The 25086-nt window shown below is 54.8% G+C and overlaps 2 protein-coding genes across 17 annotated transcripts in view; one reads left to right on the top strand and one right to left on the bottom strand.

Moving 5' to 3' along the window:
* Position 1: 1 nt before the first annotated feature.
* Positions 2–4770, top strand: LRRC73 (leucine rich repeat containing 73). The gene is made up of 6 exons (XM_007972475.3): positions 2–2243; positions 2831–2991; positions 3326–3448; positions 3819–3919; positions 4064–4289; positions 4437–4770. The coding sequence occupies exons 1-6, from the start codon at positions 1972–1974 to the stop codon at positions 4505–4507; spliced, it is 954 nt and encodes a 317-aa protein (XP_007970666.2). The 5' UTR covers positions 2–1971; the 3' UTR covers positions 4508–4770.
* A 416-nt stretch (positions 4771–5186) lies between these two features.
* TJAP1 (tight junction associated protein 1) overlaps positions 5187–25086 on the bottom strand; it is a 29198-nt gene continuing 9298 nt past the window's right edge. For 4 of the 16 annotated variants that reach the window (XM_038006122.2, XM_007972465.3, XM_073006020.1 and 1 more), the window contains 8 exons: positions 13378–13475; positions 12258–12389; positions 10587–10615; positions 9680–9841; positions 9384–9450; positions 8247–8354; positions 8051–8134; positions 5187–6987 (listed from right to left, as the gene is read on the bottom strand). In XM_038006122.2, coding sequence (XP_037862050.1) covers positions 5890–6987; positions 8051–8134; positions 8247–8354; positions 9384–9450; positions 9680–9841; positions 10587–10615; positions 12258–12362 — 1653 coding nt within the window. In that variant the 5' untranslated portion in view covers positions 12363–12389; positions 13378–13475 and the 3' untranslated portion in view covers positions 5187–5889. Of the gene's footprint in view, positions 6988–8050; positions 8135–8246; positions 8355–9383; positions 9451–9679; positions 9842–10586; positions 10616–12221; positions 12441–13377; positions 13476–25086 lie in introns of all 16 variants that reach the window. The other 12 variants (XM_007972468.3, XM_038006123.2, XM_007972469.3 and 9 more) reach the window with 5 other exon arrangements.

Here is a 25086-nt window from a genome sequence, read left to right as displayed (position 1 = left end):
TTTCATATCCTCACCCAGACAGGATAAAGGTGGGACAGGCCAGACTACATAGAAGGCAGTGCTTGAATATGGAACCTACCCCTGAGGGCAGGGGACACCTGACCCATGAAGCGGCAGGGAGGCCTCAAGCACAAAAGCCATAAGCCTGATGGAACACTGCAGCCAGCTTGAGTTTGGGCTCAGCTGCACTCTTGGGAAGCCAAGGAAGCAGTGACAATTGGACAAAACATCCCGACTTAAACCCCATGTCAAAACAAGGATCTTCTGCTCCTGGGCATTGTGGGGATAATTTTCCTGTGGAGCTCATAATTGAAGCCAAACTTGGCTTTGCCCTGGTGGTACTGGGGCCAGCTCCTTTCAGTTTTTCTGTCTTTCCTCATAAAACCAACCACCACTCCTAACAGCACCATCCACCCCCCGCACCACCACCTCTTTAATCTGCTCCACTTAATTCTGGTGGCTACAAGAGGGAATACGGCCTTTGACCTTCCTTCACTATATTGAATATTATGTTTTATGTACAATAATCTCCTTACACTAGTAAATCTGGGTCAGCAGCATCTATCCCTCCTAACAAAGGGACTAACAGAAAGAGGTGCCCTTCATTTGTCCTGCGTTACACAAGTGAGGCCCCCACCACCCTGGCCAGTGGACAAAGTTGCCACAGTATCGCCTGCACCGTGGGGTGTGACTCAGCTGCCTTCACGTCCTCACCAGTGCTCCAGGGCTCTGGCCCTGGCACCTCCTCTGTATTGGCAGCCCCAGTGTCGTGGCAGGGACACACCCTCAGATGTCAACAGTACCCTGCATACCTGGAAAAGGCGTGGCACCAGGACCTTGCATCTATCTGAGGCTTCCCTGCCCTAGGGACCCTCTGGGGTTCCCTTCTCCCCAGCAGTTCAGGCTGGCTCTGCCCAGCCGTGGCCCCCGGGTCCTCCCTGGTGAGGCCGCCATCTTGGCGAGAAGCAAGTGGGAAGTCCCAGTGGACCGGGATCCCCATGCGCGCGCTTCTCGAGTCACGAGGGCAGGGCGAGGCGCAGCGCGGAAGAAAGGGCCCTGGGGCCTTCGAAATAGGAGGGAACAGTGCCCTGGATCCCGGCGAGGGCCTGGACCTTAGGAACGGGGAAGGATGGGAGAATGGGCAGAAGCAGCAGTAACCGTGTCCAACACCACCTCCACATGGCGTGCCTCCATTCCGCTCCCCGTCAGCCCTCCCCAGTCAGCCCATCCTAGGCCTCAGCCCTGTCGCCTTCCTTCTGCTAGCTGGCTGACCCCACTCTCACGGGAAGAGCGGCCTATCGCTCCCAGCTCCCTGCCCCGAACCACCCGTGTGCGCGGACCTCGCGGGCCAGCGTGGCCTTGGCCGAGCAGGGGGCGGGGCGAGCGGCGGTGACGCGGCCGTTGCCATGGAAACTCGCCGCCCGTTAGCTCTCTGGAGCTGGAGCCCGAGCGGCAGCCGCCCGCCTCAGGCTCTCTCTGCCAGCCGTGCGGCCAGGCCCGCGGTGTGGTCGGGGGAGCCGGGCGGCAGAGAAGGAAGGAGCAGGTACGGCCTCCCAGCTGGGACCGGTAAGCCGAAGCCCTTGAGCCGCTCGCTGCCGCCGTGACCGCGAGGAACAAGGACGAGCGCGGAGCAGCGCCTGCCCAGCCCCCGGAACGCGCTCCCGGCCCAACGCCCAGACACGGACCGTGCTAGCCGCCCCCGCCCCAGTGCCGCCCCACCTCAGCCCGGCCCGCGCCCTGGACGCCTCCGCACCTCGGGCCGGCTCCGGTTCAGTCCCAGTAGCTCTTCTCCGCCCCCGCCGCAGCCTCCGCCGCAGCCGCAGCCTCCGCCACAGCCTCCGCCTCCGCCCCCGGCCCCACTCCGCCCGCGACCCCAGCCGGGGCCCCGACCCCGGCCCTATCCCCGGCCCTGCCCGCGGTCCCGGCAACCTCCCCTCCGGCCCCGTACCCGGAGGCCCAGCCGTGGGCACGATGCTGCCCAGCTCCATCCAGATTTCGGGGGAGCCGCTGTCCGGCGCCGAGGTGCGGGACATCTGCCGCGGCCTGCGCGACAACGCCGTGCGCCTGCTCTCGCTGCGCGGCTGCCGCCTCTGCGACCGCGACTTCGGCCGCATCTGCCGGGCCCTGGCCGGGGCCACGTCCCTGGCGCAGCTCAACCTTAACCTGGGCGTCGTGTCCAGCCCCAGCCGCATCAAGCAGCTGGCTGAGGCTCTGCGGACCAACCGCTCCATCCAGTCCCTCTTGTGAGTGCGCCCCCTCGCAAGGGGGTCCCAGGCACTGCACCCCTCCATACACTCCCCTGGCATCTCATGTTCCTCCACACTCCTTCCAGTACCTTTCTACCCTCACATGCCTTATGCACATATACCGTGCACACGCTTGGGCTTTCCAAGCACACGCTTGGGCTTTGCACGCGCGACCCTACCCGCGTTGGGATACCTACTACTCCCTGACATTGGGTGGGGGCCGTGCCTCCCCAACTGATCATCTGCATTTACTTCACTGGGGCAGTTCCTCGGGTTCCCGAGAGAGAATATCCCCCTGGGGACGAGAGCCCTGCCCACTGCAGTATTCCAGTCCACTACTCACCCACCCCTTCTCTGCTCCTCCCTGTACAATGTCCTGGATCCCTGCCCCAGAAAACAAACCGAATTCTCCCTCTACTTGTATTCCCTGAGAATCTAGAACTTTCCTTCTCCTTTTTCAGGCCTCTCTAGTACTGTGACTGAGTGCCCTCCCCATATCTAGGGCTGACAGAAGTGAAAGTGCCCCTTCCCCATGTAGATAGGGTTCAGGACTGCAGTAACCCTGCTCTCTCACTCCCCACCAGCCTGCATGGGAGCCCCCTGACAGATGCGGGGCTGGCCTTGCTGAACCCAGCCCTGGCCCTCCACCCTGCCCTCGTGGCTCTGGACCTGGGGGACTGCATGCTGGGTGATGAAGCCATCAACCTCATCTGTGGTCTCCTGCCCCCAGACGGGGCCAAATCTGGTGAGCAGGGCCCTGTTGAGGTCTTGGGCTAGTGTGGCAGTGATGAAAATCGAAATGCAGAGGGAAGGGGGTGTGGCCCCAGAGCTCTGATGTTGTGGGTGAGAACGTCTTTCTACTCCTCTAAGGGGCAGGATGGGGGGCAGCATGGAGACTCAGGGATCCAGGCTGGGCAGGCAGAGGAAGCATGGGCCTCCTTAATGGTTCTTGAACTCTATGGTGGGGGTGAGGTGGTGCTTAGCCACTAGGGACACCCTGGAGACACAGGGACGGTGGGGAAGGGCTCAGGGAGGGCTTAACCCTCCTTATTCTGGTTTCTTGCTATGATGCTACCCAGGCTTGAAGGAGCTAACGCTGAGTGCCAACCCTGGCATCACCCCTAAGGGCTGGAGCCGCCTCGCCATTGCTGTGGCCCACAGCTCCCAGGTCCGCGTCCTCAATCTGGATTACAACCCCCTGGGTGAGGCTCAAGAATACCCCCTTGGGCACTCACTGCCTCATGCCCTATCCAAGAACCTGGGACCATCAGTTGACATGGTAACCCCTACATTGGGAGAGGAGAGAGAAAGGAGAGCCCCCAAGGGTCAAGGAGATAGCTTTGTGGAGGACCAGGTGACCAACAAATAGATCAAAGCATCAGTCGCCACCCGTGGGCCTAACTTTCTTCATGCCTTCACTCACCAATCACAATGATCCCTTCCTGACCACCACCAATTGTCCATGTTTCCTGGCCAGGGGTTAGTATCTTAAGTTGTTAAGGCAATGGGGAAGCTGTCTGTAAGGATTAGCAGGCATGTGTGTGAATGTGTGCACGTGTGTTGTCTCCCCAGGTGACCATGTGGCAGGAATGCTGGCTGTAGCTGTGGCCTCCAGTCGTACGCTAGAGGTCCTAGACTTGGAGGGCACAGGGCTCACCAACCAGTCAGCTCAGGTGGGAAGCTGTCATGTTTGGGAACGGCCAGGGGATGGGGTGGAGGTTAGCTTATGTATCTGATGACATACCTAAGGGGTGGCAGGTTGGGGTCTGAGGACCTGCCTTAACTGTGTTCATCATTTTCCATATTCCCCACCTCAGACCCTGCTGGACATGGTAGAAAATTACCCCACAGCTTTGCGGAGCCTGGTGTTGGCTGAAAACAGCATTAGCCCAGAGCTGCAGCAACAGATCTGTGACCTCCTCTCTGAGGGAGAGGAGGAGGAGGAAGTGGCAGGAGGGGCTGGCGACACCCAGGAATGGGAGAGAGGGCGGGAGCCTGCTGCCACCCACCAGAGGGGCAGCAGCTCCTGGATGTGCCCCAGTGGTAAGAACCCAGAGGGTTGATCAGAGCTAGGTCTGGAAGAGGCTCGGGACAAGGGAGAGTGGGTGTGGAGAATCTAGGCTTTCACCTATCTGTGGTCCCCAGTGGAGGAAGGAATGGTGGTCTGAACACCCCTCTGCCCTTCCACAGATCCCAGCTCTCAGATGGTGCTAATGACGTCAGGACTAGGGGACAGTCTGTTGGCTGAGACCGAGATGTGACTCTCCACTGGGCCTCTGCACACTATTTCACTTGGCTATTGTCCAAGCCCCTTGCCCCAGATCAGGCTCAGGCCCTGGGGCTTGGGAGGGAACTGGGGCTAGGGGCTGCATGGGGGCTCTGGCAGCTCCTGGCAGTGTGGTGGGAAGGAAGCTCTGGAAGCCGTGACTGAGCAACAGCCTTGGGGGGCACTTGAACCCAAGGCAATGCCTTTGAACTTGGCAGCTCTGGCTGCAACCCGCTGGCTCGGAAAAGATTTTATGAACTCCACAACCTGGCGTGTGGCTGTAGTCACTGGGGGCCGGCAGTAGGGGAGGAATTGGAACTACCAGTAAGCACCACTAGGGGGCAGTAGCATCACACAGTCCAAGCGTGTGGCTTCGTGAACTGTCCAGAATCTCTCAAAATAGGCCTGGCCTAGGCCTAGGACCTGGGCTTCTGGGGCAATACCTTACACAAGCCCCATGAAGATCTGGTCCCTGCCTCTGAGGGAAGACTCAGGGACCCTGCTAAGGTTAAGGTACCCCCCGCTTCCACTCCCTGATGCTCTGTGCCCAGGGAAACCCTAGGTAGAGTGGGGCAAGGGGAGTCACTAGTCAACTAGGATGAGACCAGGACTGGGAATACTCACGAATGGGGAGAAGAGTGGGAACGGGAAGGTCATTAAGACAAGTTAGGCCATACCAGTAAAATAGTTTTATTTGATTTTAAAATAGTCATCAATGTGAAAATTTCCCAAAGCTTGGAGTAACAGTCTAGAGCCAAGGTTGGGAGTAGAGGCCAGGCCTCACCCAGAGCGCAGCTTGAGGCCCCTGAGCCCCACCCTCCTTTCCAGAGACAGGGAAGAGACAGCTGAGGGGGCCCTGAGTCAGTCCTCTCTCTGGTCCCCAAGGCCAGCTGTGCCGGGCCCCCGGAGGGCAACAGCTCATGCGGAGGATTGGGGGGGAAAGCAAACAGGTAGGAAACAGAAATGAAGTTAACGATTACACCACCCCCCCCCCCCAAAAAAAACAAAATAACAAAACTTGTGACTATGAAAGGAGGATGGAAGATGAATACTGATAAACTCCTCAGCTCCCCAGAACAGCCCAGTCTGGGCTGGGTTGGGCTGATTGGAGAAAAGGTCTTGAGACCCAACTGCATGTTATCTGTGGAGAATAAATATTCTAAGAAAAGGGGAAAACCATGAGGCAAGCTGCCGCGGTCAGTCAGTGCAGCTGACAGGCCTGGCATGGCCCACCACCTGACCCCACCCACACAGGGAACGCTGTGCAGGTATGGATTGGGGAGAGGTCAAGGCCTTGGACTGGGGACCCTGAGCTGCCAAGGTATGGGGCCTCCTTACAGTCCCAGTGCAGCAATGGCAGGAAGGCCACCAGAGGCCCTAGTTGAGCAGGTTGCCCTGCTCCTGGGCCTGGGTGAGGCTGTCCTTGCGGTGCAGGTGGTGAACCCCCATCCTCTTGGGGCTGCGCTGGGGGCGGCTGGAGCTGGGGAGTGGCCAGGCCCTGCCCTCAGTGTGGGAAGTGCCTGACCCCTCCTCTGTGCCACTGTTAATGGGCAGCAGGCTCTGGCGCTCTTCCTCAGGGCTGATGGGCAGGTTCAGCTCTTCTTCCTCTTCCCTGGGAAAGCCAGAGTCAGGTTCTATGGGTAGCAAAAGTTCACTCTCTTCCGATCGGGGAGAAGGTGCCTGGACCACCTCATCTCTGTCAGCGGGACTATGGGCAAAATGGCGCTGCAGCTCAGGGAGGGCGTCGCGTCCAAAGGCTGTGCGCTGGGCCACAGTGGCAGGTGGCGGAGTACGGTCCACAAATGCCCGCTGCCAGCTGGCCAGCAGGTCCTCTTCAGAGCTGGCAGAGCTAGCTGGGGCACTGAGTGTTGGGGGCACTGGGCTGGGCTGGTGGTGGGGTGAGGCCTGGGCTGAGGCAGGGGTACTGGGCACTGGGCTGGGGCGGGCCCGCTCACTCCCCTCCTCCACCAGGCTCAGTGAAATGGCCTGGCGGGTAGCGTAAGTGCAGTTGGGCAGGGGGCTGTTGCGGGGGATCCGAACCTTATCCTCAGAGAACTCTATTACCCTGCGGCCAGGATACAGTGGGTGTGGTGGAGATGGGGTTGGGTAGGGGCTCAGCTTCTCAAAGGCTGGCAGGGGCAGCTCTTCCTCCGGGGAGCCCCTGGCAGTACCCAGAGAGTGGCACTCCCCATTGGGTTGCGGGGTGGGGCTGCCAGGGGCCGGGGGACTGGCTGGATCACCTGGGACACCCTCGCTCATGTCCACATGCACAAAGACATCCTCAGCCAAGGGGCGCCCGGCGCTGCCTGACTGGGCTGAATTGAGCAGTAGAGACTCCGGCTTCTCTAACACTCGGGCAATGACCGAGGTAGGCACTACAGCCCCTGGGGCTAGGCTGGGAGCAGGACCTGGGCTGGCAGCCTCTTGACCACTGTGCAGATGTTTCCGAACCATGTCCTGTAGCTCACAGGGCAGCTGAGGTAAAAGAGCAGGAAAGAGAGACATTAATGATCGCAGCTAAAGACAACTTGACTCATGGCGAAAGTAATGGCTCCCACATTTAAGTACCTCTGTGTGCTCAGCACTCCACTATCTCCTGTTCTTAGAGCATTCCAGTGTGTATACCCTCACTTCACGGACACACAGGCCCGGAGAGGGGAAGACAACTCGAAGCTTTTGATTAACTTGGCCAGGATTTAAACCCAGATCTGCTGCTGAGGCCAGCATGTTCTCAAACTTCTATCTCCCAGCTTCTGCCCAAACCATACTTAAGTTTGGAGAATCTGTATAGACCAGTGGCCTTAGAAATACCTCTTCTGGGCCGGGCGCGGTGGCTCACGCCTGTAATCCCAGCACTTTGGGAGGCCAAGGCAGGTGGATCATGAGGTCAGGAAGGAGATGGAGACCATCCTGGCTAATACAGTGAAACCCCGTCTCTACTAAAAATACAAAAAAAATTAACCAGCCGTGGTGGTGGGCACCTGTAATTCCAGCTACTTGGGAGGCTGAAGCAGGAGAATTGCTTGAAGCCAGGAGGCGGAGCTTGCAGTGAGCCGAGATCGCGCCACTGCACTCCAGTCTGGGCAACAGAGCAAGACTTCGTCTCAAACAAAGAAAAAAAAGAAAAAAGAAAGAAGAAATATCTCTACTTCTGCAGGCCACATCAACCTTGGGCCTGAAGCTCTGGGGTCTAGAGTTTACCCGTTGGGGTAACATGATCAGATGGGCCTAATCCTCTCTCAGTACTCTTTGGGCAGATAGCTCTGACTACCCTCTTCTTCCTGTCTGGGATCCTCTCTGTCTCTGTTATAGAAACCAACAGGGCTGCCCCCCCAAAACTAGTGATGGGCCCTAGACAGTACATGGGACACCAACCAGTGGCAGAGTTGACTGGCTTGATAGGTGACATGGAGGCAGGAGGGCAAAGTGGAAAGGGGACTTAAAAACGAAGACAGAGAGAGGTGTAGAAACTGGAGTTAAGAGTCCTACAGTGGCCAGAATGATCTATGTGGGCGGGGAGGGGGTGAGTTCTACTCACATCAGCAAACTTGTGGTTTCGGAAGTGGGACTTGTTGCACTTGAGGAGCTGCACAGCCAGGTTGCAGTCCAGTCGGTACCGCTCCTACAGACAGACCTGGTTCAGAGCCCAGCCCAGCCCTCTCCAAGGGAGCAGGGCCAGGCCAGAACAAAGCTAGCCCCAGGTGAGGAAGGCCCGAGCAGTGAAATGCACATACGTTGAGCTCTTCCAGCTTGTTAATGGTGTTCTTGGCATCCAGCAGCTTGTTGGTCAGCTCCACAATCTCCCAGTCCAGCGTCTTCCTATCCATCTCAGCCTTCTTGATCTGAGGCACAGACTTGAGGTTAACCCAGCCCACACCCTAGCCAGCCCTTCTTCTCCCTCCACCTCCTCCCATCCTGGAGACACAAGAGGCCACAGGTGCTAGGGCAGCCAAGGCGGACAGAGCAGAGACAAATGACGGACAGACAGAAGGAGACTGGGCATCTCTCCCACTCCCTGGACTGGCTGTGGGGTGGGGGCTTTCTTAGCATGACCTCCTGCCACCTGGGCCCAGGACACAGACAGTGTAAGAGCTGTCCATCCCCTGAGATTCCAGGGGCTCTGGGCACCAGGCAAGGCAGCTGGTACCTCAAAGGCAGAAACTGCAAACCAGGGGGCTGAAGCCTCCTATGTGTGCAGCTGTTTCCAGCATCAGGCTAGGAGAGGGAAGAGGAAGCAGGGCTTGGTGGCAGCCAGGGTGCCTCGCTGAGCAGGGAACAAGCTGCAGGCTCAAAAGTAGCCTTCTGATCTTCAGTTCAGGGACTGGATCTGCAGCCTCCCCTCCCCACCCACAGCCTGGGCTTGCTGCCACTGCAGCCAAGAAGCTTTGGGTGTTCAGTGGAGACATCAATCAGTACCTCTACCAGAGCCAAGGGCAGAGCAGGCTAGGCTCCCCAGCTCTCTCCTGCGAGGGAGGCATTGACTGTTAAATGGGCCTCACACAGGGAAGAGAAAGGAGCGGGTATACTCAAGGGGTACAGGGTAATAGCCAGGGCCCGCAATTCCAGATCTCAGCTGAGAAGGCCAGGGCAAGGGAGAAGACACACAAACTCAGACGCAACTGCAAAAATCCAGCTGTGGCTAAGAGAGGCCTGAGAGGAGAGTGCAGCAGCAACGGTGGCAGCATGAGGGGGAGACGAGGAAAGAAGAGAAACAGTGTGAGCATTAAGACAGTCCTGACTTGCAGAGCACACTGCGGTACCCCCACCACTGCCCCATCCCACCATCTCCCCCAGGCCCGAGTGGCATTCCCCTGGCAAATCCTGGCCCCCTGCTATGCTGTGAGCACAGTGCCCGCCAAGTTGCCCTTTACCAGTGTGTGCAGCTTGTCCTCCAACTCCTGGTTGGTCCGCTGGGAAGCTGTGTAGCTGTTCTGCAGCCTGAAAAGGGATAATACAAGGCACATCCCTGGGTCAAGATCCCATTCTTCAGGCCCTGTTCAGCCTCCCGGGATCTTGAACATGTCATTCTCCCTCAAGAACTTCAGTTTTCTAATCGGAATCAGATGATCTCTGAGGCATCTTCCAGCTAACCTCCGAAGAAGGGAGAGACTGTGTGTGTGTGTGTGTGTGTGTGTGTGTGTGTGTGTGTGTCCCCTCATTCCCACACCTGCGGAACTTATCCTTAAATTTGTCCAGCTCCTCGCGGCTCTGGCCCAGCTCCAGCTCCAGGCAGTCCTGCCCGATTTCCAGCTCACGTTCCAGGGCCTCAGTGCGTCTGGTGGCGGAGGCCAGGCGCCGGCGAAGCTCTTCATTCTCCTGCTGCAAGAGCCTGGCAGGGTGTTGTGGGATCAAGGGCAGAGGGGTATGAGAGATCGAAGGGCATGGCCTGGAGCTCCAGAGTGGGCTCAGGAAGGAAGGGATGACATGAAGACAGGCAACCAGAGCTTGAGTCTAAGGCAGCATATTTCATAGGCCTGCTGGCCCTGGGAACACAGCGTGGGTTGGAGGGTCAGGGGAGGAAGAGGGGATGGTAGGGGACAATCCAGCTTCCCTTCACTATTGGAGAATGAAAAGACAGAATTGGGGGTAGGGATACGGCTCCCAGCCTGTCTCTGGTTACAGCCCATGTCAGTCGGCCACTAAGCCCCCAGCTCCAGTTTCCCCTCTGCACAATCAGGCTTCTCCATTATTCATCTCTTGGAAATCCAGCCCAGCACTGCCCTCCTCTCCGGAGGCCTCATGTGGCTAAGAAAGGGCTGCAAGGGTGGCAGCTGGTACAGGAACCAGGAGCTGGGGAAGGGCTCCTTAGCAAGAACAGCAGGGCCCTCGTTGCCATTCACCTCCTGATTCTATGCTCTCTCGAAGCCCATGGAACAATAAAATCCCATTTGCCAGAAAAAAAATCCACAACATCAAAACTCCTCCCAGAGTCCCTAAAACAACCCATCCCAACCTTTACTTCCACCTAATCCACGGGAAAGTCCAACTGTACCAATAGCCTAGCCTGCAGCTAAGAGGGACAGAGTTGAGGCAGGGCAGTATCTCAGGCAGCATCTCAGGCAGCAGATACTCACTTCATCCTTTCTGCGTCAGTCAGGGGTTCCTAGGCAAAAAAGAGAAGCTTGAGGCTCAGCTCTGGACCACTGGCCCCCTGGTTGGCTCACCCTCCAAATAGCCATGAAAAGGCTCAGGTGTGAAGCCTAGAGACTCTCACAGCAGAAGAGGGCTATAGGGCTCTCAACAGACGGAAGCAATTCAGTAATGCTGGGACAAGCCTCGATTACCTGCTCCCATGCCAACCAGAAGATTCAAGAACCTCTTCCAACCTTCAACCTTAATCCTAAAGCCATTTTCAAGTAAGTCCTGGCAGCCAAGCTACCTCTCCCCAGGGGCAGAGACAGCCTCTCAGCTGTTCACTCAGCTCTTGGTGGGCCCTGTCTCCACACACGTATGGCAGAGACCTTCCAGAAAAGTCAGGCTGAACTATACACAAGAGTTCTGAGCTCTGACAAAGCCCTCAGCCTTGGGACGAAGACAAAGGCAGAATCAGGCCCTTGCAGAGGCTCAGGAGGAACAAGTGCATGGGAGAAGAGGGCTAATCCTGACTAAGGGGAAGAAGTGTCTTGTTTGGCTCTTAACCTCCTGCCCCATCTTCCCCAAACCTCTATGGCAGTCATGGCTCAAAAGTCAAGTTCAGCCAACCAGAAAGTAGAGCAGGCCCACGCTATTGCAAGAGGGAAACGTCAAGGGGCCTATTCTACATAGAGCTGACTGCTTCAGAAGTGCAGTCTCAGGCAGAAAATGGAGGTAGGTGGCCTCCTTTGTCCATTGACTCTGACAACAGGATTTGACCCTATTCTACCGCCTACTGATTATACAGCCTTCACCTCACCGAGCCTTAGTTCCCTCACTTATAAAACTGACGTAATGCTCACTGGGTAGCACCTAGCATAATAGCTGGCATCTTAATTTAATGTTCCCTGAACTGAAATGAGCAAGTCATGGCTTTTCTACCTTGAATCTGACCAAAACAGGTTACAGTATGCCTGATGCTCAGCATGTGCTGCGTCTCAAGTTCTTTAAATGTGCTCCATGCACTGCGACCAGGTGGAGACATGGCTGCAAGGGCAGTAAACCACTGTGGCCTTCGTTTCCGCTTATGAGTGAGGTTAATGGGGGAGGAGAGCCCATGTTTTGCAGCTGACTATAGGCCCCTGAAGAGCAGAGTCCAGACCTAACAGTTCCTGGCAGGGAGTACGTATTCAACAAATGTTAGCCAAACAAAGCAAAGCTGGAGGAAGGGCCGGACTTCCTGGGGACAATGAAGAGCAGCTGTGCTGGTGGGAAGTGGCTGTAGCACTGCCTCCTGATATGCCCCAAAGGGGCCACAGGTTGAATGGCTCTATTCCACTATGGAGGACTAGAGTCCCATCCACCAGCAGGTTAGGTACCCCTCAGTCTACTGGGCTGCCTCTTGCAGGGAGAATATCATATGGGATCATTTATGCTAAGCTACAAAGACTCAGGGGTTCCCTGACATTTGGATGTATACTCACTGACAGTCCCCCTTGAGCCTACATTGCCCCCACCTGCACTGCTGCGGCTAGGAGACCTCAGGCCTCCAACAGCAAGGCCCACTCTCACCCCAACTCAGGACCAGAAGCTCAGGCAGGAGAAGTCAGCCAGACACCCAGCCTCAGGGGCCTTGCCTCTGCCGGTCAGGCTGGGGTACCAGTCTTGCTGACCTCCTGCTCAAGCCGGGATCCAGGAATTTCCAATCGCAGCTCCCGATGCTCTGGCGGTGCCTTACGGTAGGGTTTCTTAGCAGGGGCGGGGGCGGCACTGGTCATTCTGGGAGGTGACGGCTCCTCCACCTGCTGAGGAGGAGGAGGAGGGAGGCTCAGAGATGTGGCCAGAAGGACTCTGGACTGAGAAAAAACAAAGATGGTGAAAGGAGACATATGTTGAGGCCACCACATAGGCTGATAGGCCTGGGCCATTACTGGAGTCACTAGAAGGGCACACCTTAGGTGTGTCAGTCCCCATAGGTCAAAGGAGTGCCAGAGGGTGGGGCATAGGTCCAATGGGGAACAGGTGGGTGGGAAAAGCAGGGCCTAGGGCCTGGACACCTAGGTTTTAAGAGTGGGGCAGGGAGCCTTCAAAGCAGCCCACCACCCTCCTTTCCACTCTCCTTTGAAGGCCTCAGAAGATAAAACTCTCTATGCATTAGTTTTCTCAACTCTAAATTAGTGGTAAAACAGCACCAATTTCTTTTTTTCTTTTCTTTTTTGAGACAGGGTCTTGCTCTGTTGCCCAGGCTGGAGTGCAGTGGCGCACTCTTGGCTCACAGCAGCCTCAACCTCCCAGGCTCAAGTAATCCTCCTGCCTCAGCCTTCTGTGTAACTCGGACCACAAGCATGTGCCACTGCACCTGGCTATTTCTTGTACACGGGGTTTCACTTTATTGCCCAGGCTCAAACTCCCAAGCTCAAGCAATCCTTCTGTCTTGGCCTTCCAAAGTGCTGGGATTATAGGTGTGAGCTACTGTGCCCAGCTAAGAATAGCACCAACTTCATAGGGCTGTTGTGAAAATGATGTAAAGCACTTAGGAAATGTTGAATAAATGTTAGTTTTAAAAAAAATAATAACCAAAAAATATGAGTTTGGGTATCCAATCCAGGATCCTCAGTGGGAATCTCAAAGCCCGAGAGAGCTCTCTGGCCTCGGCCACTGATGGCCAAACCCCTGTGGCCTCTACCACTCTTTTCACCAGCCCCCACCGAGAGAGAACACTTGGCTGCCCCCTCACCTGCCCCTCCCCAGAAGACAGCCAGGCTGAGGGCACAGGCCTCATCAGGGACATACCGTCTGTTTGTCGGCAGCTCTCTCCGTTCCGCTGTCCGAGAGTTAGCCCTCGGCTCTCCGCATCCCACGGCCCCTCCACTTCCTTTAGCCAACAGCTCCTGAAACCAGAGAAGGGAAGAAAGTGGAAACCAGGTGTCAGCCGCCTGTCTGTCAGTGCTACAGGCCTGCCTGCCCGGTCTGGGACCTGGAAGGCCCCCCAGGGAGAACCATGGCAGGAAGGCCATGAAATAGGGGGCCTGAGGGGAAAGCAGCTGGAGGCAGATGACTGGAAGCACTGGGTTCCTGCCTTTCTCTGTGACAGTAACGTCACAGTCCCAGATGAGATACGTGTGTCTGTGTGTGTTTATGGTCTCAGCACATTGCCCAATTCTTGAATAGGTCCGGTTCCGTCCTATCCCTACTCCACATCTGTCCTCCTCATCTCCCAGGCCTCTCAGAGTTTGGAAACAACTAAGAGATTTGGGGAACATGAGTTACAAATGAGAACACCAGGAAAAAAGCCTCACAAAGATCCAAGAAGATAGAGAAAATGATGGAAAGAGAGCACCTAGCATTTCCAGAAGGAGGCCCAAGGCTATCTGGTGTATAATGATGATGGTCACGGGCCTTTGCAATGAGGTGGTGTAGGGCTAGGAGAAGAAATCTGAAAAGGGAGCAACACAGAGCAGTAGCTCTCAACCAGGCAATTCTACCAACCCTCCTTCCCCAGGGACGTCTGGCAAGTGTCAGGAGACATTTCTGATTGTCAAAACCTGGAGGGAAGGAGTGCTACTGGCATCTAGTGGGTAGAAGCTAGGGATGCTTTGGTCATCCCACAACCATAGGACAACTCCCACCACAAATAATTCCCAACAGAAAATACCCAGAGTGCCAAGGCTGAGAAATACGAAGAAAACTCCAGTCTGGGGAGTTGGAGACACCTGGGCTCCAGGCTCAGCACTGACACCACAGGGCCCTGTGTAACGCCCTTCCTCACTGGATAACCCAGTTCCTTATCTACACAGAGGTGGCCGGACTGAGTGTCCTATGAGAGCCCCTCCCACCTCCTGAGGTTCAAAGATGGGCCCACACCCCTCCCTGGCCCCCACCTGTAATTAGCTGGGTTGCAGCATGGGGGCAGCAGCCACCAGTGATCAGGCAGTAACCTCAGGTGGCCTTCTGGGCAGAAAAAACAATCTCCTCCCGCCCCCATCAACCTAAACAGAGCTGGAGGCTGAGGGAAGCCTTGCGGGCTTTAGCGTGTGTTCCCACTGTCGGGACATGCCCTGGCCATGACTCCTGTCACATTCCAACAGGGCCTGGGGCAGGAAGAATGGTGAGGGGGGTAGGGAGGGTGGGGAAGCAGGAGTGGTCTACCTCCTCTGTCTGGACAGCCTGGGCCTTGGCTTGCGGTTCTGCGGGGAGCTGGGGTGCGGCACCACGGGCACGGGCCGCCAGCCTCCTCCCCCTGACAGGAGGCAGAACGTGTCCCCACAGGGCACATGCAGCATGCTGTGTCGGCTGACTCCCTGCACAGGAATCTGGGTGGGCGGGCCTGAAAGGACGGCACATTCCCAGGGTGTGGGGAGCAAACAAGTCACCCCAACAGGCTCCTTGGGGCTGCCCCTCCAGAGGGGCCCAGGGTGGATGCTCCTATGGCCTGAGGGAGAGGCCTAGAAAGTCCCAAACCCACCTGGGTATGTGGGTTCTGATACTCAGAGGGTTAAATGTGTGGGGTACATGAGCTGGAAAACAGGGTAGGGCCAGAGATGGAAGAGTGAGAGATGACAGCAGTCAAGAGCTTCTACAAAACCAAGGTGCAGCTCAGAGAGTTGGTCTCTGCCTTTCCCCTTCTCTACAGAGGGTCCAGGTCCCAGCTCCCTTCCCCCACGTGCTCCCCAGTCATCTGAGGAAGCCCTTTCTCTCTGCAGGCCCCTTTGTGTGCCTCTCCTCTATTCCCAACCGCCTCTGTACTTCCTTGTCCCTATTCCTGGCAAGGCTCATGCTGTCCTCTTGGTACCGAGACACCTGCATGAACAGCAGGCAGGCAGGGAGGACACGAACATGCTCAGGTGTCCGGCAATCCTGTAGGGAGGGTTGCTTCACTCCATGCCCTGCAGCCCGGGCTCTAGTTGCCACACATCCTCTAGCTCCTTCTGCCTCACCCTGACCTCAAGCCCCACTCCCTGACCCTACAGTATGTATTTATCCCCAGGGATTCCATGGCCAGAGGCAATCTGGCTTGCTAGGCGAGGACTACTCTGAGAAGGTGGCTGGCTGTGGGATGGGCAGTAAATGCAGACACACTCTGGGGATGGGGGTGGTGGTGACGGGAGGTTATTCTCTCCGCCACAGCCTACTCTTTCCACATACGTCAGAGTTACAGGGATGGGAAACCACTCCCAACTAAGGAAGCAGAAGGCAATGTCCACTGGGAAGATAATCCACCAGGGGGCTCATGGTGTTCCTCAACACCAGGCTGCGAGGGAGATGTGTACCAACCACTTCCTGCCCTGTGTCCATAAACACAGGGTGTGCCCAACACCCAGGCCCTAGCTCCAACTTCTGAAATCTGCTGAGTGCCCCAGATCCAGCCCATGAGGAGCCCACAGTTCCAGCAATGAACAGGAATACAATAGGCCTGGCAGCCCACAGTCCTTGACTGGAGGCAAGGAAGGTGTGCAGGGAAGGCTGGACAGACCCAAGGAGGACAGCAATGCAAGGTGCAGTGGACAACAAAGACAGAAGTATTGGGACACTCGGTCTGCAAGCTGGGAGAAGGTAAAGGGGTGAGGCAGATGGCATCAGAGTGGTCCCTCCAGGAAGACTCAGCTACCAGGTGCAGCCTCCCCTGGCCACATCTCCTTCACCCAAAGGTTTCCCAAGTTGCCTTGGAGTGTTTCAGCCCAAGGAGGACTCCCAGTCCCATGTGGGGAAGAAAAAGTCCCAAAGGAGAGCAGCTGGACAACTCAGAATGGGCCATGGCCCACGATAAGCGAGCGGCAGCCAAGGACAGCCTCTGGGGCCTCCTGGCCTCTGGAGGCTGAGCTGGCTCCAGGGCACCTCCCAGAAAATGGTCTTCTGGAGGAAGATCAGGAAATCAACAGGGCTGGCCGCACATGGTAGCTCACGCCCGTAATCCCAGCACTTTAGGAGGTCAAGGCAGGCGGATCACTTGAGGTCATCAGGATTTCGAGACCTGCCTGGCCAACATGGTGAAACCCTGTCTCTACAAAAATTGAACCCAGGAGGTGGAGATTGCAGTGAGCCCAGATCGCACCACTGCACTCCAGCCTGGGCAACAGAGACTCCGTCTCAAAAAAAAAAAAAAAAAAAAAGGAAATTAACGAGGAAGAATCTCACTCCCACCCCCATGCCAAACTAAACCTAAGCCTTAAGGAACTAAGGGCAGACAACTCAGGATGTGGGACTACCAGATAACGTAACGTACTGGGTCTGTTCTGTAAGAACAGCTATGCCCTGGGAGAAAGGTTGAGGCCTAGGTTAAAACCTCTCGCTGACCCAGCATGGCCTGGGGCTCCTCGGGCTGAACCTGCAGGCAGTGTTGAGGGAGACACCCAAAGTAGCAGCAACCCTTTCCCATCCCATGAAGGTGAAGTGAGAAGGAAAAGGGGCTCTCCTCAACCCTCCCTGCCCCTGCCTCATCCTACCCCATCCAACCCCAGCTTCTGCCATGCTATGCATAACATTCATTCTTCGCTTACTCAAAAATCAATTCAAAGGATGGACTCTACTTCCTATCTGCTGGGGTGGAGAGAGGGGTGATAGCTTTCTAATTGCCATGTTGCAATTTGCCAGTCGGTGCAGGCCGCCTGTTGCCGCCTGCCCTGTATTAAATACCTTCTCCCTGATTACAGCCCATGGGGCACGATTAGCTGCCTTCAGAGAACAAAGTCTACTTTCATTAGAAATGGGACTCAGCACGCACAGCAGAGCTGCACTGTGAACCCTCTGAACAGCTGAGCAGAGTGTAGACAGAGATAGATATAAGGCGTGATCTGTACCAGAAGCTGGCTGAGCAGTGTCCTTTAATAAAACGACAAAAAATCTGCCAAGCATCACTCTTTAACCAGGAGATGGAACTTACACCTGCTCCCTTTTGTGGGTACGCATATTTGATCAGGGGCTTCCACTGTGGTGGAAGATTGCTGTTGCTAGAGACAGAGTGGTATGAGAGAGGAATCTCTTCAGAATCCTGCCCCAATATACTATCTTACTGTTCCCAGCAAGCACCCACAGGAGCAACAGCAATAAGTTTCCAGCCCAAGAGCCAAAGATGCCATCCCACTTCCCTTCTGCCATCCTTTCCCGGGTTATGCCTAAGGCTCAGGCAAAGTCAGAGATGCAGAAGAGGAAAGGAAGTTCAAGAATCCAGCCTTCTCCCAGCTAAGGCTGAGGCCATCTCTTCAACACCAGCCCAGGAGAGGGAGACAGGAATCCAGAGTGGATATGGTTCTTTGGCTTTTCCAACTTCAGCCTTCCCCAACAAACATCTCCTCCAGCTCCCCACGTTCTATACTACCTCACTCCACAACTCTCCTGATCCTGGAGCAGCTGCCCTGCCCCAGAGAGCAACTACCTTCCTACTCTCCACATCACCAATACCTGCTTTAGGTAATTGTGGCCCCAAGAGTTTATCCAGGTTCAGATCATTTCTGAACCTACCGCGAAGCCTTTCTGCTCTCAGCTGTCAATGAATCAAGTAAGTGAGAGACCTTCAGGAGTCAATGAACACAAGCTTCTGAATCAGGGAGGGCCCACACATTACCATGAAAATCATCCAAGCTCTTCTTCATAATTCAACCAAGCAAAGTCAAATGGAAGTTAGTAATCACTACTGTTTTAAAATGAAAGGAACACCCAGCCCTGTTTCAGAATACGCCAGCTGTGTTGTATGCCACCTTAATTCCCTTGGAATCCAGCAGGGTATAAATAAATAACAATAAATACAAGCCCTTCCTAAAGCCCCTCATCAAGCACTAAAACACAACTGTCTGATCACACAGGGACTGGGGCCTCCCTCTCAGGAACTGTCCTGAGCTGTACGTGCTGGATGTGGAGTCTCTGAACTCTGCAAGCCTATGGGAAGCTGTGCCCCAGTGGGGGTCAGCTACACTCCCGCCACACAAGTCTGGCCACTTCTCAAGCCTCTGAAATCCAGTCTCTGCCCCCAACTGATATCCAAGGAACACAAATGGCCACCCTGCAAGGGTCAGCCCTGGAACCAGGTGACCTGGCCTTGGTCCTGGGGATTGCTCATGAAGATCCCCACTCCCTGCACCATTAATACAGCCATTCTCCCTCTGACTCCCCGTGAATAGCAGAGCAATCCCCCAGAGCAGTGGGCTGACCCCACCAAAGCTGGGTTCGGCCTCTCCCACGTCGTCTTCGGGGTACCCCTCCTGCTTGCCACCAGCCCCCAGTTTCCGGCATGCAGCTGTTCCTGAGATACATGAGCAAAGCCTTCAGCAATCCCGGGCGCGTGGCAGGCAGGCAGCCAACAGCTCATGGGGTGGGGCCTGGGCAGAGGTTCTGCTCTGGGCTGAACACAAGGCTAGAAGATGTCAGTCTGTGCCCAGACCAGCCCTGCTGCCCCTCCAACAGCCATGCCCGCCACCCCTCTGGGCAAGTACAACCTCACCCTCTCAGGACAAGTTGCCTGCAGCCCTGAACTGGCCCCCAGCCTACTCTAAACCAGATTGACAGGGTTTTGAAAGCCAAAAAGAGTGGGAATTATTCTGCCCCAAAGCAATCCTGAGGACTCAGAACAGTGCTGGTGACCTGTGAGAGCTCACCTGGCTCCCACCTGAGCAAACACTTCCAAGTCTATCCACCCAACCTCACATCCAGAAAAACACTTCACAGAAACAGGGGCTAAAGAGCCAGGCAAACCAACCCCTCCCTGCAAAAAAGGAGGGCAAGAAATCCCCAAGGTCATAGCCTGCATTTGACATTAGACCCCATGCCCTCTCCTAAGAAAGGCCAAAGTGAAGGACTGGCCCTCAACTAGGCCTCAACTCCAGGTCCTTTTGCTTTCCTGGTCAGAGCCAAGTCAAGAAAGCCTCCAGTTTGTCAACTCCCCATTTGGGGTCCCTAAACATCTCTGCATTACTGCTAGTCCCCATGAATAATATATAGTACTATAAATGTTTATCTGTACATTGTACACTCATATATAATAATACATTACGAGCTCAATCCACATGCATATAAGCAGGTATTGTTTATTCATTAATCAACTATCATACATTCACTATTATTAATCATACAATAAAATTCATTTCCACATGGATATTGATCAGTACTATAAATCCTTAATACTGCATAGTACATACATTCATTTATCGGATATAGTGCATTTTCTTTTTTTTTTTTTTTTGAGACGGAGTCTTGCTCTGTCGCCCGGGCTGGAGTGCAGTGGCCGGATCTCAGCTCACTGCAAGCTCCGCCTCCCGGGTTTACGCCATTCTCCTGCCTCAGCCTCCCGAGTAGCGGGGACTACAGGCGCCCGCCACCTCGCCCGGCTAGTTTTTTTGTGTTTTTAGTAGAGACGGGGTTTCACTGTGTTAGCCAGGATGGTCTCAATCTCCTGACCTCGTGATCCGCCCGTCTCGGCCTCCCAAAGTGCTGGGATTACAGGCTTGAGCCACAGCGCCCGGCCAGATATAGTGCATTTTCATCAAGATATTTCTCACTGGGCCAGGCACAGTGGCTCATGCCTGTAATCCCAACATTTTGGGAGGCCAAGGTGGGTGGATCACCTGAGGTCGGGAGCTCGAGACCAGCCTTACCAACATGGAGAACCTCGTCTCTACTAAAAATACAAAATGAGCTGGGCGTGGTGGTGCATTTCTATCATCCCAGCTACTCGGGAGGCTGAGGTTGCAGAATCGCTTGAACCCAGGAGGCGGAGGTTGCAGTGAGCTGAGATCGCGCCATTGCACTCCAGCCTGGGCAACAAGAGCAGAACTCAGTCTCAAAAAAAAAAAAAGGATATTTCTCATCAACACGGATATCCCCTACCAACTTTGGTCTCTTAATGTATCAACCTCTGAGAAATCATCATCCTGCTCGGGAGTGCTACCCTCCTCGCTCCGGGCCCATAATACACCCTCTCCCATTTACAAGCTCCCACCCAATGCTGCTAGGCTCCTGTCTTCTCTCACCCAGCCCAAGGGGAACAGAATCCACTTAGGCAGCCTTCAGGTCTCAAGCTCCCCAGTCCAGCCTCCCCAGCACCGCACCACCTCCAGAAGCCAGAGCCACAGTCTATCTAGAGTGACCTGTGTGGAACACCATGAAACAACAGGCAATCAACTTTCTCATGATCTCCAGACCCGCCTCTCCTTCCCAAGCCTGGAGGGAGAAGGGATTGCGTGGGAGCTTCTCCACACCAGGCTGCACTCACCCATCTCCCAATCTGAGGCCAAGACCTTTTCTGAGCCCAGTGTGGAGTCCGAAGCCAGGTCCTGCCCCCACTCTACTGAGGCGCCCTTCCCAGCTTTTCATGGCTAAAGTCCACCTGAAGCTCCAGACGTGAAAAGAGGTGGGGGGACCAAACTCCACCTCCCAGAGCAACGGTCACCAATGGGAGTGACGTCTCACATGGGTCCCCGGTTCGAGGCCCCAGCATTCAGTTTAAGTAGTTTCACTCTTCTGCCCAGGGAACTCCCCAGAACCAGGCCAAGGTTTTCCTCTACCTCCCCAATCCTAAAGAGAATCTTGCAGCTGATGCTAACTTCTTATCCTAGGGTGAGAGTAACAGGGACACTATCCAACCTTCCCTTCTTGATAAAGGGAGGAAATGATCTGGTCTAGAAGAAAAATCCCTTCCCACTCTAGTTCATCTGTCTCTGAGGTGTGAGAAGCAGCAGCAGCATGGTAACTGAGGGATCTTCTCAAACTCTGTGGTGCTAAAAGCACAGATTCAACAGAAACTCCAACCGATTCTGTTTAAATGGAGAAGTGAAGAGCATGCTGCCGATTTGGGGGAGGGTGATGGTGTTGGGGGGTCAGTGGAGCCCAGCAGCAGGCTGGTGATGGGCAGATGGCCGTGAAGGGGGCACAGCCCCACCCACAACAGAGGGAGACTGGGAAAATAGAGGGACCCGGTAGTAAGAACAAGAGAGCAGAGGAGATGGTGCGATATAAGCTAAGGACGGAGGCAGCCAGGCTGCGGGGAGGGATGGAGGACGGAGGCCCTGCTGGTGGCACCCCAGGGCAGGTTAGCTGGCCGAGGTCAGACTCACAGGGTTAGTGTCTTCTCCCCAACCAGCCAGCTCTCCTGGTTAGTGCAGTTAGCGACAGACTCATGGCAGACGCCCTCCAGGCACTCCATATAAACAGACAGCTTGGTTTGTGAGCAGCCCAACTCCGGAGCTGCAGAGAGAAAGCAGAGGAATGGCAAGCTGCAGGATGCCCAAGGGGACACACTGCACACTGCACTCTCCTGACGGGAAGCACTGCAGACTTACCACCAGACCCTCAGGGGCTTTCTCCCATCCGGAAACCATGCCAGGTGGAAGCCAAGCCCTCCCCCTGCCAACCAGGGAGGCCAGCTTGCTGACATCAGGCAACAAGCCTCTCTGGTTGGTCAACAGAAAGAGAGGACGGCTGTTGGAGAAGGGGCTCAGCTCCTCTATCTCGCCTGTTCCCCAAACACTGCTGCCAGGCTGCACCAGGACTCTGAAAGCTAGGCTGTAAGAACAAAGCCACCCACAGCTGCAGCTGCCACCCATCCCGCACCAGTGCCAGCAGAGTCCATCCCACCACCTCCCACAGGCTCTGAGGGGCTGGGAGAGAAGCAGCCCAAGGATTAGAGGCTATGACAAGGGCTGCGTCGGAAAGCACAGTACAATGGGGCAGTGTGTGCCTGGCCTACAGCTGGGCCAGTCAACAGCGCGGGCTGCATACTGCCACCTGGCCAGGGGTGGCACTTCCCAGGGAGCCAGCCCCAGAGGAGCAACATGGACTATTCTCCCCTCTCAGAACGAGCAACACGAGCAACATGCAAGAAGCTCTCCCATCAACAGCAGAAACAACTCTTCCATGAAGCCTCCAGACCACCCTGGGGGAAGTGACACCTCCAGCTCACAGACTGCAAGGCAAATGAGGCAAAAGCAGTGACATTCCAGAGACCCCACAAGATGTGTCCCCTGGGGCAGGAGGACAGGACTACAACACATATATCCACACCCACTGATGCTTAGCAGAGAGTAAGATATTAGCAGGGAAAAGACAGGAGAGGGGTCCTCTCTCCTGTTCTAGGATGCCCTGCAGGCTCTCTGACGACTCGGGGCAAAAAGGGAAGAGTCACCACCCTGGCCACACAGGTGGACCCAGCCTTTTCTCAAGCCTAGGATCAAGATTCATGGAGACAGGAAACATTTCCAATAATTGCCTACACACTGGGCTCCCCATGTTGCTCTGACTACAGCCCAAGAGCTCAAAAAGGCCAAGGCCTGACTATGAAGATGAGACAACTGTCTAGAAAAAAAAGACAACTTTTACAACAGGCCCTGACCCCTGCCCTAGACTGAGCACAGCCACTGACAGGTGACCTTCGGAATCCTCACCCACAGGAAAACAAAAACACCAACTGGGTCTGGTGTGCTTTTAAAAGAGTAGCAAGTGACATGGCTAATTCAAGGTTTCAGAAATCAGGGACTCTCACTACACTAAAATAGGATTTGAGAAATCAGATGATTTTTTTCTTTTCCCAAGCAAAAATGAAATGAGTGAAGGGGAGAGACACAGGTGAGATGGGAGTGCCGATGCCCACATCGCTGTTATATCCATTCTGATTCCCACTCAAGGACACTCCTGCCAATTTCATCTCAGAATAAAAAAATGTCCCTCAGAGACAGCCACGGTGCCTGCCGTGGCGAGACCCTCTAGTAAAGCTTCTCCATTCCTCCCAGGGAACCAGCCCCAGAGGAACCCACTCAGCTGCGAAGGAGGCTGTAACCAGGATCCTCAGTGGCTCCAACAGGGACTATTCCACTCCTGGGTCACATGTTAAGTGAACAGAGAAAGTTGAAGAAGAGTATGCATTAGTATTAAGTTTTGGTGAGGAATGTCTAGACGTATAAAACAACTATTAGAGGCCAGGCGCAGTGGCTCATGCCTGCAATCCCAGCACTTTGGGAAGCCAAGGCAGGCAGATCACCTGAGGTCAGGAGTTCAACACCAGCCTGGCCAACATGGTGAAACCCCGTCTCTACTAAAAATACAAAAAATTAGCTGGGCGTGGTGGCGGGCACCTGTAATCCCAGCTACTCGGGAGGCTGAGGCAGGAGAATCGCTTGAACCCGGGAGGTGGAGGTTGCAGTGAGCCGAGATCACACCATTGCACTCCAGCCTGGGTGACAACAGCGAAACTCTGTCTCAAAAAAAAAAAAAAAAAACGATTAGAAGGGTACAAGATAAATGGCAAACAATGGTTCCCTATCTTTGGGAAAACAAGTTAGGCAGGAACAATGGGAGAAGAAAGGGAGGATTTTCTTTCTTTTTATTTTGTATATTTTTCTGTATAGTTAGTATTTTATACAAGGGATATATGTTTATGGCAAAACCAACAGTTCCTAGGCAAACAGACAAAAACCCTGCATCTACACTGTGCTTTACCATTCCAGAAGCTCTTTCCGTTCCACGATATTTCCTTTGATGCTTATGGTCCAGTGAGGCACAAAGAATAGGGAGCTCTCCCATTGTGAGGGTGAGAAAGGACAAGTGATTTTGCCCAAGACCACAAGCAGAAGTGGGACAGAACCCAGTTCCCATCTCCAATGCCAGCGCAAAGCCTGGAAAGCTCTCTTTTCCAGGCAGCCACAGGAAAACCAGGACAATTCTGCCCTAATATCAAGACCCTCAAAGACTTCTGAGATTCAGTTACCTACTTGGGCTACCTGTGAAGGTATAAAGAGGCCACCCACCGCTTGGTACCCAAAATGATAAGCAGAGTTCTCTCCTATTGGTTAGCTGAGTAGAAGTCCAGGGTTTTGGGGTGTAGGATGGCTTCTCCGTAGGCAGATCCTCCTCTCAAGGGATGGGTGCTGAGTTCCCCACCACAGCACAGAAGCTTCTCACAAAGAGGGGCCATGTCCTTTATAAATTCTAAATGTCACCTAGCACGCAGTTGGCACAAGATAGTAACTAACAAAGAAAAGGTCCCACCCTTCTACTCAAGGCCAGTCAAGGAGACTTAAGATATCCAACATGATCCAGTCTGCCTGGCTCACTAATTCCCCTCTCTGCTTAACATAAAATGTAGTTTATCACTCCCCACCAAGTTGCCATCTGCAAAGATATGCCACAATACAAGGCACATTCTCACACCCAGGGACAAGGGAGAGAACTCCCTTTTCTCCCTTCTCTCTATAGGCGTGGTGGCAGGCGCCTATAGTCCCAGCTACTCGGGAGGCTGGGACAGGAGAATTGCTTGAACCCAGGAGGTGGAGGTTGCAGTGAGCCGAGATCACGCCACTGCACTCCCAACTGGGCAACAGAGCAAGACTCTGTCTCAAAAAAAAAAAAAAGCTACTGGAAAGCTATTAGTGTGTACTTCACCTCCTCCTTTAACCCATTCCTGATTGCTTAGGGATGTGTTATTAGAACATAAACAGGATGGCCAGGCATGGTGGTTCACGCCTGTAATCTTTGCACTTTGGGAGGCCAAGGCAGGCGGATCACCTGAGGTCAGGAGTTCGA

Source organism: Chlorocebus sabaeus, chromosome 17 (genome assembly GCF_047675955.1).
Source record: "Chlorocebus sabaeus isolate Y175 chromosome 17, mChlSab1.0.hap1, whole genome shotgun sequence".
NCBI classification, from domain to species: Eukaryota; Metazoa; Chordata; class Mammalia; order Primates; family Cercopithecidae; genus Chlorocebus; species Chlorocebus sabaeus.
Note: the sequence above shows the minus strand (reverse complement) of the source record. Positions and strands in the feature narration are given on the sequence as shown.

Coding starts and splice junctions, on each gene's coding strand:
- LRRC73 (XM_007972475.3), top strand. CDS start 1,972: ATGCTGCCCAGCTCCATCCAGATTTCGGGGGAGCCGCTGTCCGGCGCC. Junction 2,244..2,830: donor CGCTCCATCCAGTCCCTCTT/GTGAGTGCGCCC, acceptor ACTCCCCACCAG/CCTGCATGGGAGCCCCCTGA. Junction 2,992..3,325: donor CCCAGACGGGGCCAAATCTG/GTGAGCAGGGCC, acceptor GATGCTACCCAG/GCTTGAAGGAGCTAACGCTG.